Below are 16,074 nucleotides of genomic sequence, written 5' to 3'. Positions count from 1 at the left end.
CTTTCCCATTTCACTTCTTATTCCCCACTAATACTTTATGGGTTCTGGAGTTGCGTGCTACTTGCTGGAAAAATGCTTAAACACCCCATCAGAGGTCGCATGCGCGATTTAAATGCAAACCTTTTTACCTCTATCGCTCCACTATCCTTCTCAATCGAAATAACTGACTAACATATCCACCACTCAAATCACTTTCATATTTCACCATACTAATTCACCACTAATACTTTATGGGTTCTGGAGTAGTGTGCTACTTCCCGAAAAAGCACTTTAACACCGCATCACGGGTAGCTAGCGCTATATATATATATAAACAAACCTTTTTCCCTCTTCTATCCCACCACTATCCTTCTTAATCCAAATAACTGACCAACATATCCACCACTCAAATTACTTTCATATTTCACTATGCTAATTCACCACTAATCCTTTATAGGTTCCGGGATAGCGTGCTACTTGCCTAAAAAGAGCTTCAATGCCTTGTCTGGGGTAGTAAGCACTATATAAATGCATTTTTTTATTTTATTATTTTACAGAGTTTTATATAGCGCAAACTTGACCCGAAGGTATCGGGTATGAGAGCGCTTTACATAGCACCAGTTGCGCTACATGAGGACACATTCATTTTTTTTAGGCACGGCGAGATTAAGTGATTTGAATCACAGGATGTTCAGCGTCATTGCCGAGACCCGAACCCAGTTCCTCAGATTTCGAGGTGGACAGCCCTAGCCGTTAGGACAGCTCCTCTCCCCGATACAATACCATACAATGCTGGCGACTCATAACGAGCACCTCCGCAGAGATCTGTGTGCAAGACTCAAAATCTGGTGGTAAATTTAATCACAAATTTCACCCTTTGATCCATACCGGACAACTGCACTCATGAAGAAAAAAGTGTACTATTCACAATTAAGTGCCAGGGATAGAGAAAGGGAAGAAGGACTTCCTCCAAGATAAGCCCCGGATACTTGAATATCTTGCTAGGGGATATTAGGCAGGAGACCAACTATCTCACACACCACTCTATCATCAAATCCCTCCTTAGCAGAATGAACAATTACACGTTCTGCTTTCTGACTGATATACAATAATGCCCATCAGCACAGAGAGACACAATATGTATTGTGTGCTGTATAAATGTATCCCAATCACCCATCCATGTATTCATCCCTCAACATTATCTCCTTATAACCCCTTCTGCCTCTGAAGCGAGATGTGGTCTCAATGTCCGACTTTGTTCATTGGTAAAGACCTTTAAAGCAAGAATTCTCCGAAACCTGAAAAGAAGCTGGTGGGAGCAACACAAATACATGAAAAGACATTTTGAATGTGGCATCAGAGAGAAAGTTTATTGAAACGAACAAACGAGGAAGCAGGCTTAAAAAGGAAAACTGTCCCCGCACCCTGGAAAAGAAGTGTTCAGTAGTGGATAGAAAAGCAGCCACACAGCAAATATGTCAAGATTGAAGGCCCTTGAACCCTCTTTCACAATATCTCCCAGTGGCGTGTGCGGATGAAGGGCCAAGGAGTCCCGGAAAGTGTAGTGATTTTGACGCGCTCTATTGGGTGGAATCCTTTCCTCGCGTGTTCCATTGGCTGGGCTCGCGCCTCCAGCTCCTCCTCCAATGCATCACTTTTCATGTACCTGCCGTTTCGAACTGACCGATTTGCCATCAACTAAGTCCTCTGTAATCGTTATGTTTTCTTGGTAGGGTCTAAAAAACAAAATATGGAACACGTAAGAGCTGTTCAATCTGAGATGCAGCGACCAAAGTGTATGCGTCACAGCGGGTTCAAATCTGACGTCTATTTCGGTTTGCTCCCTGTAAGTTAAAGGGCCCAGCCCTGCTGCCAGTGCGCTGGCTTTGTCTAATGTATTAACATGGACTAGGGTAACGGTAAATGATGCCAGTGAAATGTCCCAATTTTACGTTATGAAATTTGCATTATGACATTTTGTTTAGTGTTTTTATTGCAGAAAACCGATTCCTGTAGAAAATATCAGGTGTCAGCGCCTCGACTTGCTTTTATTTATGTGAAAATAGTCCAGCAACACGTCTCGCACTAATAGCATAGATATATATATATATATTTAATTTACATGAACCGGAATGTTGTGACAAAGTTATGCAAATTCTCACTCTCCTAGAATGAATGTCCCCATGTCACAACTTTGTGGCGCTCCTTGAAAAGTGAATTGACTCTGGTACCTCCATGAGAGGCGATCTGCCCTCCCGCCTGTCAGAGAATCTTCCCCTCCCCCGGTCTTCAAAACAAAGAGTTAAAGCTAGCAAGTCTTACTTTGACAATTTCAACAGCATTGTCTATCCCTATCCAGTTCACTCTGTACAGAGCGGTCTCTTTGGGGGATGCCAACTGAAGCGTCACATGGGGCAGTGGGCCTACACGCCCTCCTGGCGATCAGTACCGGAGCATGAGGAGAATGGCTCAAATAAACCACAGCAAGGCCTGCAGTGAAAGTGTGTTACCAACTAATCACCTTGACGTTTCCATGTAAGAACAGATCATGACTAAGGTGTCGCGTGCGGACCATGTGTCGGTTCTGTGATGTCTCATTCCCTGACCTCTGCCTGTGAGGGGTGGGGGCCCTGGATACACACCCTTGCTGTCTGGGAATGGATAGGGGCCTAGCGCGCACAGCGCAATAACCACACTGTAGCCCGGTACTCAGTTGGGCGCGAACTGCCTCGCTCGCCCGCCCGTTTATTATTTATCTACGCGCTCACGTCCCCGACGTGAGCGCAGCCTACGCGTGTCCTCCAGCGCTCTAGCTGAAACGCTAGAGCGCTAACTGTAACATCCCTTCTCAACTCAGTCCTTGACGACAGTTCAATTCTTAGTTCGCCGCACCACTTACTTGGCACGCAAAGTCTCTCAGCCGACTGCTGGGCCTGGGATTCTCCCTCAGCTCATACCTGGCGGCCCTTCGTGCGCCCGGGGCCGGGGCCTCGGGTGCCACCTCTTGCCTTGGTCCACCACCTGTGCAGTCGGCGCCACCTGGCTCAGACTCTGTGTTGTTCCATGGGTCGGAGCCGGGTGTGTTCTCCGGGGCATCCCCGGAGTCATGGTCTTCGTCGAGGTCTGCCGCCCTTTGGTCGTCTGCGGGTCTCCTCACCACCTTGAACCATGATATGTTCCGGGTGACCAGGTCTCTCCCTCGGCGCGCTGTCACCATGGTCCCTCGACGGTCGACCACTCTCCAGTACCCTCTTTCATATCGTGTCTTAAACTTTCCTCCTGGCCGGCGCTCTTTTAGGACCACCGTGTCCCCCGCCCGAACCTCTCGGGTCACAGCCCTCCGTGCCTCACTGACTCTGTTATTTCGCCTTTGGCGCCTCAGGAACGCTTCTTCCTCGCTGAATGGCGGTGCTACCCAGCCTGGGGCTACTGGCAGCCCATCCCTGCGAGCTCCGTGGAACATTAGCGCCCAGGGCGCTTGTCGGGTGGAACAATGGGGAGTGCTGCGGTACTCCCCCAGGAATCGCTGTAGCTCGTGTTCCGGGTCTAGCTGTTCGGACACGGCGATGCGTAGTATTTTGTTGATGGTGCGCATGAACCGCTCCACCTCCCCGTTGGCTTGGGGCCATTGCGGGATGATGCGCCTGTGTCTGATGCCGTGTGACTTTAGGAGTTCTTCGAACTCGTGTCCTTGAAACGGGGGTCCGTTGTCACTCCGCAGCTCTTTGGGGTTGGCATCCACCAGAATTTCGGTCTTCTTGGTCGGATCAAAATAGACTAATGTCGTCTGGTCTAGTAGCGCCTCTTTGATCGCCTCAAATGCCTTTTCTTCGGTGTCAGTCCCCTGCCACACCACGTCGGTTTTGGTGAGGCGCCTGAGGGGCTTGGCCAGGGTGGCCAAGTTCGGGACGATGAGATCCCAAAATTCAGGCGTCTGTACCGCCTTAGCCCTAAGTGCATGCTAATGGTGGTAATGTAACGGCTCTCCTTTGCTAGGGTGAGTTGGTGGTACCCTGCATTTAAGTCCAGTTTTGAGAACCATCGGGCGCCATTTAGATCGGATACAATGTCATCCATGCCTTTCCCTTTTGATGGCTTTGTTTGGGAGGCGCATGTCGATGCATAGCCGTATCTTCCCCGGTTGACGTGGCTTCTCGGCTATCACCATCGGTGACACCCATGGCGTGGGTCCTGTGACCTTCTCTATTACACCCTGTTCTTCTAATCTTGGAGCTCCTCCTCTACTAACGGGCGTAAGTGGAATGGAATGCGCCTGTGTCTAAGGGCTGTCGGTTGTACAGCGGGGTCTATGTGGAGCCGTACCGGCGGCCTTTTGATCTTTCCTAGTCCTGAAAATAGGCCTTGAAATGCTTCCAGCAGGTCTTCAACTTGCCTATCTTTGACCACTCTGAGAAATGTGATTAGTCCTAGATCTTCTGCAGCGTGGCCGCTGAGTAGTGTGTCTACTTCCTGGTTGATGACATGAACGTCGATGATGATTTCCGCCTTTTCAGACTGGACTGCCACCGTCATCTTTCCCTTCAGCGGAAGCGGCGTGTCACTTCCATAAGCGAATATCTTGGCCTTCGATGGTTGGAGCTCCGGCCTCGGTCTGAGGCGGTTGTACTGCTGCACGCCCATCACCGTCACCGACGTGCCGGTGTCTATCACAGCGTTCACTTCCGATCCAGCTACTAGTATGTCACAACGTGGCTGTGGTCGCCGGGTGCTTTTGAGGGCTCTGGGGAACGACACAAGGTACGTTTCTTCCCCATCGTCGGACTCAGTGCTTGAGTCTGGGTACTCTCTGGTATGTTCTTTTCTGGGCCGCGGCTGCGACAACAGCGACGTGTGTGACAGTTGTCGCACCAGCTTCCTCACTCGTTTGTCTCGCTTGTGGCTGCTTCTTTGCGTCTTCCTGTGACAGACTGACGCGAAGTGGTTGTCGATGCCACAGTTGGTGCACGTTTTCCCTCGAGCCGGGCATGTCTTGAGGGGGTGTTCGTCGTATCCGCAGTATCCGCATTGCTTAGCGTGATCTGGGGCCCGCTGGTCGCGGGGCCTCTGTGGCCGTTCCTTTCTCCGGACTGCGTCCGTCTTCTCCACCTTCACCTCCACGGTACTGTCAGCTCCTTTCACCAGGGCTAAATCCATCTCCTCTGCTCGCGCCGCTGACAAATCGTGTGTTCTGGCCAGGACGAGGATTTCGTTCATCGCTATGTTGGGCTTGCGAAGTATCAGGCCTCGTAGCGTTTTGCTCCTGATCCCCAATATCAGCTGCGCCCTGATTTCTTCCTTGGCCCGGTCCCCGACCAGGTGCGTGTCAGCGAGGACTCTCAGCCTCGCGTGGAACGCGTCAACCGACTCCCCTTCGCGCTGTTTCGCTTGGCGAAGTTTGAAGTGTTCATAATCAGGGTTGACTTGGGGGTCAAAATGTGCATTCAGAGCTGCCACCGCTGCTGCGTAGTCAGTCGGGGGTCCCGTGTCGGGCAGGTGCTTAAACAGGAGGTAAATCTCTTCTCCCGCATAGTGGAGGAGTAGGGAGCGTTTCACTGCTCCGTCTGTCTCCCTGGACCCAACGAAATAGTTTTCCAGCCTACCCAGCCATGTCTGCCACCGCGGAGTGGCGGTCGTGGGGTCTGCGGCTTCGCTAAAAGGAGGCAGCACTCCTGATGCGGGGTGATGGGGCAGTTCCCCCGCAGGGCCGGGCGTCTCAGTGTCGCTCATGGTGGTATCGGAACCCCCGACTTGTGAGCAGCGATCGTCGTGCACTCACTTGGCAAGTTGGTAGCTGCACGTGGGCAGGCGCGGTGCGCTGCGCCGCTAGGCGAGGCTTCCTTGGCTGTTCAGCCGGTGGATGAGATCCTGGGGTTCAGCAGTTACCCTTCGTCGCCAGTGTGATGTCTCATTCCCTGACCTCTGCCTGTGAGGGGTGGGGGCCCTGGATACACACCCTTGCTGTCTGGGAATGGATAGGGGCCTAGCGCGCACAGCGCAATAACCACACTGTAGCCCGGTACTCAGTTGGGCGCGAACTGCCTCGCTCGCCCGCCCGTTTATTATTTATCTACGCGCTCACGTCCCCGACGTGAGCGCAGCCTACGCGTGTCCTCCAGCGCTCTAGCTGAAACGCTAGAGCGCTAACTGTAACAGGTTGCATGTGTGACAGAGTAGGGCTGCTGTAAGTAGCAGCAGCCTGTGCAGGTAAGAGCGGTGGGGCCGGGCTTGGGCAGGAGGGGGTATTTCTACAGACGACGACGGAAAAATAAACTATGTTTTGAATTTTCCCTCGGGTCGTCTGTCGAATAGCCCCCCGCTCGGCCCCACCGCTCTTACCTGCACGGGCCGCACCTGGCTGCAGGTCAGTACTTGGGGTGCCTTTGCAGAGTTCAGAATTGGAATAGCAGGGCTGCTGAAGGGCAGGATTGATCTCCATTGGTGGAGTCAAGTGGGGGTCACACTACAGAGAGTGCAGCCGTCGAGAGCCGAGCTTCACTTGTACAGCTCTTCAGTGCTTTAGAAATACAAGAGATGTAGCTAAGAGTGCAGGTGCACTGACAGAGCTGTTTGCAGATCTCAGCATCGGATACTATAAGGTAATAACTGCACTGCTGAACCTAACCCAGCCATGTGACTGGTATGCCATAGCCGGTGTGGGATGCGAGGGATGGTGTCAGAGCCTGTGTATTGTGACTGTGGGGTTCAAATGTATAGGCACTGGGCATCGCAGGAGAGCATTTACCTTTGGAAGAGGACCCGGTGCCAGAGCCGTAGCCTGTAGCCACGGTGGACGCGCTGGTGCCGCCGGAACCGCTGCGTCCTCCTGAGCCAGAGTCTTGCTGAGGTTTACTTTGTGGGATCTGTGAGGACCTGAATCCAGAAACACAATTAATTCTATTATCCTGAGTAAAGTGCCTTATGAATGAATGAATGAGTTTTTTACTGCTTGATTAACAAAAATCTTTGCAATCAAAACATCCTAGTAATAGGACAGTACACATAAACATTGTCACATTCCTGAAGTTAATAAATACCTGTATAGGAGTAAAGAGCCTTATAACAATGTCTTTCTTGAGGATAGAAGGAATGGCACATTTCATCACAGTGAGTAATGCAAAAGGTTCAAAAGTAGGTTGCGTGGTATAAAACTGCTCCTGCAATTTAACTGACATAGCACAAAACACTTAGCGACCTATTGCAAGTACGGCGGTCATTAACCGCTGTACTCGCGGTGGCGCAGCGGTGGCGGTCCTGGATCCACCTCATTACGAGGCGGCTTTAAGGACTGATCACTGCTGCCCCAGGGAACCGCCGTTCTCTGGCTGTGGGGCAGCGCAGAGGGCCTATATAATATGCAAGGCTGGGCGGCCGTGATCCGGCGATCATATTATGAGTTTCCCCTCCGCTGCCCTTTTCATGGCAGGCTCACCGCCATGAAAAGACTGGCAGAGGGGAAATAAAGGAGGCCCTACAGGGCCCCCAGGCACCCTCCATCATGGGGATGCATTCAGGGGGGCACTACATGTGCTTCCCTGTTTGCATGCACCCCAAGTTCCAGGGCGGCATGGACCTCACAGTCCATACTGTTCTAGAACTTCTTTTGCGCTCCCTTTGCGGCGCCCGTTTTCAGGGCACTGCCGTGGGAACGGCAAATGAAAAGACAGGGAAAGCGTTCCAGACACGAGTTTTACTCGTAATCTGGCAGGCAGTCCCTACACGGCCTTGGCGGTGCTGAGCTGCCGCAGAGCCGGCGCAGCACCACCAAAGTCGGAATCAGTCCCTTGAACACTTCCATGACTTTAAAATCCCTGTATACAAAACCACAAGATACTTCTCTTCTATTATGTGTGCTTGTATACTAGAATGAAAATAATGAAAGGCAATATGTCCTTAGCAAACATTTAACTCCTTAGCCATATATCGCACTTAACAAACTCACTAATGGGACAGCAGGCACTGCATTAGGCATCATTTAAAAAGATCACTTAAAAAGTGCTTCATTTCATCTATTGTCATTGTACCTGAGATGCTGTGTTGTCCTCAATTAAGACAGTGATTCATGTACTAATTGTCTCCCACCTAGACAATGCGAACGCCTTATATTTTCGTCACGCCCCCAATACCTTGTACAGCGTCTTCAGGCATGACATAGCAGCAAAGCTACTGCTCTGAATCCTAAAAACAATATCCATCAGCAACCACTTAAAAAATGTACATTTGTTGCCAGTGCCTAAGTACATCATGTTTAAAGCAATCTGTCTAACACACAAATGTCTGACAAAAGTAGGGCCAAGCTATATATGGAAAAAATGACCCTCTACGCTCCTCACTCTTCATCTTCTTGTAATACCCAGAATCAAATGATCTAGACACGGTGGAAGGGCTTTCTCATGCACGTCAGCTAAGATGTGGAATTCCCTCCCTCTGCAGATTAGGGAAAACCTCAATCACAATCTTTTGAAGAAACAACTTAAAGCCGAGCTCTTTCATCTTCCTTAATTCTTGGCAAGTAGCCACCTCTCCCTTATGCTATAATCATTTTTCAGCGCCAGGACACACTTTGGAGAGTTGTTCACGCTCTAGAAATTGTCATTCATTCATTCATTCACCTAGGAGCCTTTATTCAGAGACTTAGGGCCTTATTTAGTGTTTGGCAGATGAGTTACTCCATCATAAATGCGACAGATATAACACCCTCCTTAATAAAAGTGCATTATATATATATATAGTACTTGTAATAATGCACATGGACTATCCGTAACTTTTGTGCTTAGCTAAGGGCAAACAAATTCTTTGGTGGGGATTGCTGCCACCTCCTTACCCGCCTGAGCCTTCAAGCAGATGCTGGTAGGTCGCAATTTCCTGCTCCAGCCGGCTCTTGATGTCCAGGAGTTGGTTGTACTCATCACTCTGGTGCTCTGTCTGTGCCCTGAGTTCGACCAGCTGCTCCTCTACGATGCTGATCTTGGTTTGCAGCTCTCCTAGCTGAGAACAATAGCGTCCCTCTGTCTCAGCCAATTCCATCTCCAGGGAACTTTTCTGTCAAATCAACAAAACACTGCACAGTTAGTAAGTAGAAAGCAACTCTCTGAACTAAGTCTACAAACATTGTTTCTTTTTGTTAATGCATATAATTGCTGGTTAGCCTCCCCCTGACTCTGCCTTTTGTACCAGCTTTTTATAGTGAATCGTCACTGAAGCTGATGAAATTCAGTGAATTTGAGTTGGGTTAATCCATTTCTTGGCTCTGTATTAACAATTTTGGAGAGTTTCCAATGATAGTGATCCAACAGCCATCCACCCATAGAATAAGGTCAATGGAAATTAACCAGGCCTGGGAGAGATCCAACAAGAAGAAGGAGGAACAGAGGGAAAGGTGGAGACCACAATGACACAAAAGTGCCTACAAATGGAGGACAGGAGTTTGGATTCATATTGGCTGTTGTTCTTACGTTCTCTATTCTTCTAAACGCACTGGGCACAATTATTAAAGCCAAGTGTGTGTACAAATGGCAACATTTATTATTTAAAGAAATTCACAAGAGTGAGGTGGCACTCGAAAATCAATTTACCCAGGTATATGATGACACCTTTATGATGCAATAGTCTTTGGGGGAAGAGGGAATTCAGATCATGGATACCATGGAAAATTCGAGAACACTGACTAGCTTGCGAGTTTATGGATATTTGCACACCATTCCCCCAACCCATTCCCACCCTGAAAATGATTGTAGATTTATTTCTGTCAAGGGCAGGAGTTAATCCTTCTACAGAGTAGGAAAGGGGTTGTGAAGAACAATTGATGGAGAGAAAAATGTGCATCAATCAATTTTGATTGCATAACTGGAAATAGATTTCTATTGAGTTATCACACAACAATATTAGGTTTCCTAAGAGTGGGGATGCCTTTTGAGAGGTGAATCTTTTCTTACCATTGTCATTTGTGACTGCAGCTCTATCTCTAGCGATTGCAAGGACCGTCGCAGTTCTGACACCTCGCTTTTACTTGATTGCACTTGCTCGACCCCAGTTGAGATCTGTTGTTTCAACTCAGAACTCTGAAAGACAAATGAGGGAGAGTTGATGGGGTCTTCTTGGTTTTGTTTTTTGCAATCATCATAGTGGATAGATGAGTCCTCACCCTTTGGTTGAACCCTTCTTCTGCCCGCTTGCGGTTCTCCTCTGCCAATTTTTCATATTGCTCCCTTGTCTTGGTCAGGAGGTCAAGGAGGTTAATGCCTGGAGCAGCTTTCATCTCAACATTGACATCTCCTTGAGTATCGCTTTGGTGACCCTTCAACTCCTGCAAGAGTAAATAAGACACCCCCTCAATTTTCATGCAAGAGATGTAAACCAATGGAAGATCAACATTACAAATTGAGTTATGTTGAAAAATATTTTGATTACTGCAATTTTAAAATGTGTTACTGATTGACAACAAAAGTAGTGTAAGTCACTCAACAACTAAGTAATGTTCAACATTTTAGCGTAAACCAGACTGTTTACAACTGGAGTATCCAACATTGATCTATGATCCATGCCAAATTGCAGCATATCCTCATAACACAAATTACAGTACAATGAATCTAAATAGTCATTGGATAGCCTGTAAACCTGGCATGGACTCAGCCGTCGTGCACCACAATTTAGATAATGTTGGCATATAGTATATGTAAACATTTGGTGCCTTTCACTGGCCTCTAAAAGGTTGGTACTGAACATATTGATGTTATGGGTTTATTCCATATTCATCACTTCCAGGACCATCTGAAACACATTGCTATCTCTTACTTCCTCGTGGTTCTTCTTGAGTGCTGCCAGCTCCTCAGTCAGGCTCTCCACTTGCGACTCAAGGTCAGATTTGGACAGGGTCAGCTCGTCCATAACCCGACGCAGTCCATTGGTGTCAGTCTCCACACTCTGGCGAAACATCAGCTCAGTCTCATACCTAGGAACATATTAAGCTTCAGGTCTTTTGTTCAAACATGTTCTATCTATTCTCTTAGCTATTGCCTGATCATATTCACGCTAGGGGTGAAGATACATGTGGTGCAACAAGTCTTACCCATCTCAGCCAAACATGGTGTCAGCTACGATAGAATACAGATAGAACGAGCCTTAGTGGAAGTGAGCTGAACATCTATTGAGTGTCTTTTGGGGCAGAAAATCCCAAGACTTTCTCAAGGAACACTTTGTAAACCTTCATTCTGAGTGGCCCCTAAATCTCTAATTGGCCACAGGCAGGAGTTACCCACCTATTAGTGAATTATGACATATACCATAATTTCTTACACCGAGTAATAAAAAAAGTATTTTTTATTAAATTGATTTTACTGGTACTGGTGAAAATTTGCCATGACATCTGCACCGATATTTGGACTGCGAATGTCTGTTTTGCCACTGCTCAGTCATTTAAAATGTTGTTTTTGCACTTAACATGTACTGCAAACATTGGCGCCAAATTGCACCAGCACGATTGTAAACTATTCAGTCTGGAAATATAGCTGCAGAGGGACCAGTGCAAACACATCACTCCGCTACTAGAGTTACCTCTTTTTTCACCAAATGTAGGGCGTATACATCTGTCCCACTTCCTTTCCCACATTGCAGTGATTAAACTCTTTGAAAAACCTCCTAAACATGCTTCACTTTAAGGAAGTATGTTCCTCTCATAGGCTATTAAAGGCTTTGTGTAAGCAGTGGGCATGTTGTAAGGGCGTTTCCATCCATCCATGCTCTGCTGATGTCCTCATCAGCTTATACTGTGTTAAAGTAATAGAAACATTGTGGGGGCAATTTCTCTACATTAAAGTTATCTTTCTAAATTTAAGGCCTTTAGCGAGAAGCTAAAACTGCCAATGCTCACTTTCTTAAGAATGGTGTCAGTAAAGTAAGAGAAGCTGCCTGCATAGGTCCCTAGTAACAGTGCGTTATCCGCTATAGGGGACCACGGCCTTGAGTGTGCTAGGAGGCATCAATGTTTCTTTACTGTCCACGTTGCCTGAGTTGGAAGTGTGCTGAGGTGAGCCATATGTTTTACTCACTTGAGTTTGAAGTCATCAGCAGCCAGCCTTGCATTATCGACTTGCAGGACGATGGTGGCATTGGCCACTTGGGCAGTTAAGATCTGCAAGCACAGGATGGCAGAAGAAAGAGTTAAGGCCTACGTGTTTATAGAATATTGCGCTTAACGTGGACTGCAGGCTGGGCCATGTTATTCACAATGGGAATTGCAATATTACATTTTCCTGTTGACTATGTGGTGACCTCCAAATCTGTAAACCCTGAGCTACTGAGAAAGCCTGCTGCTTAAAGTGCTGAAAGTCACACTGAACTAGAAACACGAGAACAACAGCATCTGAATACGCTATCAATATAACCTATTAATATAGTGAAAATTGCCAGAAAACAAAATATCACTTCAGTTTCTCAAGTCTAGTCCACATGAAGCCCCCATTCTGGTTCTCTTTTAGAAAAATCATATTTCATGTTTCTCCAGTTGGTACTTAGATCTCTGTATTACATTCTGCACAGTAAAATCAGCTGCAAAGTTCGGTACACAGAGGGACTTCCTTGGTCTATTGGAAAAGAAAAATAGCTGCCTCATAAGGAATTTTGGGTTAGAAGTTTAAAGCCTTTTTGCTGTCAAACCGAGCCATTTGCGAACACAAAAAGGCTTTTTCTAATGTATCAAATGCAACTTGCGATCCTGTAACACATTACCGAATCACAATTTGGGTTTGCAACGTAATAACAATTCGGTATTTTGAAGGGGCAGGTTTCCCTTCCAAATACCAAATTGTACTGGAATATACTAATGATTTGGGACTGAAATGTGGTCGCAAAACATTCATATTTTACCACCATCTCAAAATTGGTGGTAACTCATTTGCAAATGGGAAGGGGTTCCCTGGTGACCCCTTTCAGAATGTTTAAAACAATATTTTTTAAGAGCGGGCAGTGGTCCCACAGACCACTGCTTACTCTTAAAAAATTTAAATGAAACATTTATTTTTTAATTTTTAAATGCATTCTATTTTCCTTTAAGAAAAACAGGCTACATTTGAAAATATTATTTTTTTAAAACCAATCACAGATTTGGTGGTTTGCTGACCCCAGCAGTTAACCCCCCCCCCCTCCCCCCCCCTGTGATGGCAGCAAATTCTAGTGGTTCTCAGATTGTGACCTTCCTCATTTATATTCATGAGGTATGTCGAATCGCGATCCACTACAAATCGGTAATTTGCAAAAGGACCCATTAGTATGTAGGCTCAACAAATTACCACACATGGTCGCAAACAAACTGGTAGGAAATTGCAACCAGTTGTACGTACATCCAGCCCTGACATTTGTTTAAACTGATTTTGAATGAAAGCTGCTGAGATTAATTGACATTCATTTTGTATCGCAAAGTATTCACATAATATATTTAGATTGCAATTTCATACATGTAAACAAGTTTTAATTTGCTTCTAAATGCTCCAACAAGCTAGAGCAGTCTGATTGCAGAAGGCAAGTAACGGTTACGAGTTGCTTATCGAGGTCTGCTGACCAGACTCTTTCTCTCTTTTCTGGGCCACCTTCAGTTTCCGGTGCCACAATGAACGTTCGAGTGTGTGAAGCTGCCGCAAGAGCAGTTCTCCCAAAGACTATGATGTAGGAGGGTTGGAAACAAAGGATGTTGCTAATCCTGGGATTACAATTCCATAGAAACTGCAAGGACCCTGAGAAACAGCTTTCTGTCTTAATGGGTTGTTCTTGGGCTCACTAATTAGTCATGTTTGGAGTCATGGGGAGATGTTATTAGGTTTTGTGATACTCTTTATACCTCTAACTTCATAATGCAAATGGGAAATTTCCACAAGGAAAACGTGTTATTTGCGGCTGTGTGCGTCAGTGATTGAAGCTGTTGTAAGAAGTTGCCTTCCAGTATGATTTGGCCTCAGGCTAAACCGGGGGGGGGGGGGGTGGTTCAAGATCAGAGGAGAAAACATCCTGTACAGAATATGATTTACATCTAGTCATTCTCATAAAATGGCTCATGTGCTTCAAAGCTGCCTTTTTGTATTTCCATGCCAGGAAATAAATTGATGTTTTCTGCCTTAACTTATCTGTAGTATCATACTTTTCTAACATAATATGAATGTCTATATGTTTAACTGCATGACATCTTCTACAGCTTCTATACTGTTTTTATGCTCTTTTCTGCACAAAGTATATCTGTTAATTGATTGTAGTGTATGACCAAATGTTTAGAGCAATTTGCAACAATTGATGGACCTATGCTTAAGTAACGAATAACACAACAATACCACGACCATCGCTTTATCTCTAAACATTTGCTTTCAAACCTTGTGTTTTTTTTAGAGCCCAGACATAATGACTAGATTTTATCCTGCAGTTCAAGGAAGAACGTTAGGGAGCAAAAGGTTTAGGCACACGTGCAGGAGAGGTACTGGGGGCCACACATAGGAACTCGGGTATAGTTTGGGTTATCGCCTCTAAGATAGGGTACACACATGGGAGCGAACATTGGCCTAATTACTTGCGATATCGACAGTTGTTTATGCTTCAACCTCTTTATACACGTCGGTGTGTCTGTCAAGAATGATGATGATACATTATTTTCAATTTCTATAAAGTGGTTAGGTTATAATTAGAAAAAAACGTCTGTGAGAAAAAGAAGTAAATAGAGCAACTGATCGAAGAACTTAGATAAGGCACACTCCAAAGGATGGAGAAGGAGAGCAAGAAGTTATTGTTAATTGGCGAGATCATTGTCTAAAACAAGGAATTAATTGAACGTGGTATGATACTTTACCTTAGTTTGCAGATCTGCGATTTGTGTGAAATATTTGCTGTAGTCCTTTTCTCCCGCAGCTGGCCTTTGCATTGCGTACCACTCTTTGATTTTACGCTCAAATTCGGCGTTGGCAGCCTCTAGTTGCCTGACCTTGTCCAAGTAGGTACCCAAGCGATCGTTGAGGTTCTGCATGGTCTCCTTCTCCCCGGCAGAGAGCAGGCCCTCACTATGTCCTTGACTAGCATGGCTCCATTGGTCCCCATGGCCAGCCTGGCCCCATTGGCCCCACTGGCCCTCCTGGTCACTGCCAACAAACCCACCACCAACACCACCACCAAAGTTACCTCCGACACCACCAGCCAAGCCCCTTCCAGCACCACCACCAAAGTTACCTCCGACACCACCAGCCAAGCCCCTTCCAGCACCACCAGCAAAGCTGCCACCAGCATAGCCCCCGAAAGAACTCCCAGCATGGCTACCCTGACTAGCACCCAGTCTACCACCAGTATTCTGAGAAGAAACACTATGAGAGGACATGCCCCCAATACCCTGACTAGCACCCTGTCTACCACCAGTATTCTGAGAAGTAACACTATGAGAGGATATGCCCCCAATACCCTGACTAGCACCCTGTTTACCACCAGTATTCTGAGAAGTAACACTACGAGAGGATATGCTCCCAATACTACTGCGTAAGCTTGCCATGCTGTACTATTGTAGGTGCACCAACTCAAGAAAGGCAGCGGAGCTGGTGACTGGCTGCTGGGCAAATGGTTACTCCTTATATACAAATAGGAGAGGGTGTGCCCGCTCACTAGTACTATTTCCCATGTCAATGTGGAGTGTTTAACAACTTATTCTCTCTCACTCTTTAAAAGATCAATTACACTCATTATTAATCATCCTTGTTCCTTTTCCATGTACACCACTGCCCTAGGGCTGTTTGTCCTGTCAGGGTGGGAGAAGGGCGGAGCACGGAATCCTTTTCAGAGAAATTTACTTTTCAGGTTTTGATAAATGAGCTGCAAAAGTTTTGATTGCTCTTCTGGCTCTCGAGCTGTTGGGCACCCCTGTGCTCCTTTCTGCAGCCACCCAACCTTCCACACATCCAGGCATGTCAGGGTGACCAGATTTTGATAACTAAATATATGTACACGCCAAAGACATAGCAGAAGGACTTCTCACAAACATAGAATTCCAACATTAAATACAACTTTGACCATGGGCGTTGAATCACCAAAATGGTAGGAGTAGCAGATGTGACATCATATAACCACCATTCGATCCTGTAA

The 16,074-nt window shown here is 46.6% G+C and overlaps 1 protein-coding gene across 4 annotated transcripts; it reads right to left on the bottom strand.

Annotated features, from left to right (window-relative positions):
* Positions 1-1,321: 1,321 nt before the first annotated feature.
* LOC146869518 (keratin, type I cytoskeletal 17-like) lies at positions 1,322-15,537 on the bottom strand. 4 transcript variants are annotated; one of them, XM_085603550.1, is made up of 10 exons: positions 15,175-15,537; positions 14,801-15,126; positions 12,024-12,106; positions 10,771-10,927; positions 10,121-10,282; positions 9,912-10,037; positions 8,801-9,018; positions 6,716-6,849; positions 4,861-4,872; positions 1,485-1,704 (listed from the first exon to the last, which is right to left on the bottom strand). In XM_085603550.1, exons 1-10 carry the CDS (start codon positions 15,485-15,487, stop codon positions 1,631-1,633), a joined length of 1,605 nt encoding a protein of 534 aa, XP_085459676.1. In that variant the 5' UTR covers positions 15,488-15,537; the 3' UTR covers positions 1,485-1,630. The 4 variants fall into 4 exon arrangements, with proteins under 4 accessions (XP_085459667.1, XP_085459658.1, XP_085459676.1 ...); XM_085603541.1 differs by lacking the exon at positions 4,861-4,872 and having other exon boundaries at positions 1,322-1,715; positions 6,722-6,849; XM_085603558.1 differs by lacking the exon at positions 4,861-4,872 and adding an exon at positions 4,703-4,720 and having other exon boundaries at positions 6,722-6,849; positions 14,801-15,537.
* Between the last annotated feature and the right edge of the window lie 537 nt (positions 15,538-16,074).

This window comes from Triturus cristatus, chromosome 1_1 (assembly GCF_964204655.1).
Source record: "Triturus cristatus chromosome 1_1, aTriCri1.1, whole genome shotgun sequence".
Lineage (NCBI taxonomy): Eukaryota > Metazoa > Chordata > Amphibia > Caudata > Salamandridae > Triturus > Triturus cristatus.
This window is presented reverse-complemented; position numbering and strand designations above follow the sequence as displayed.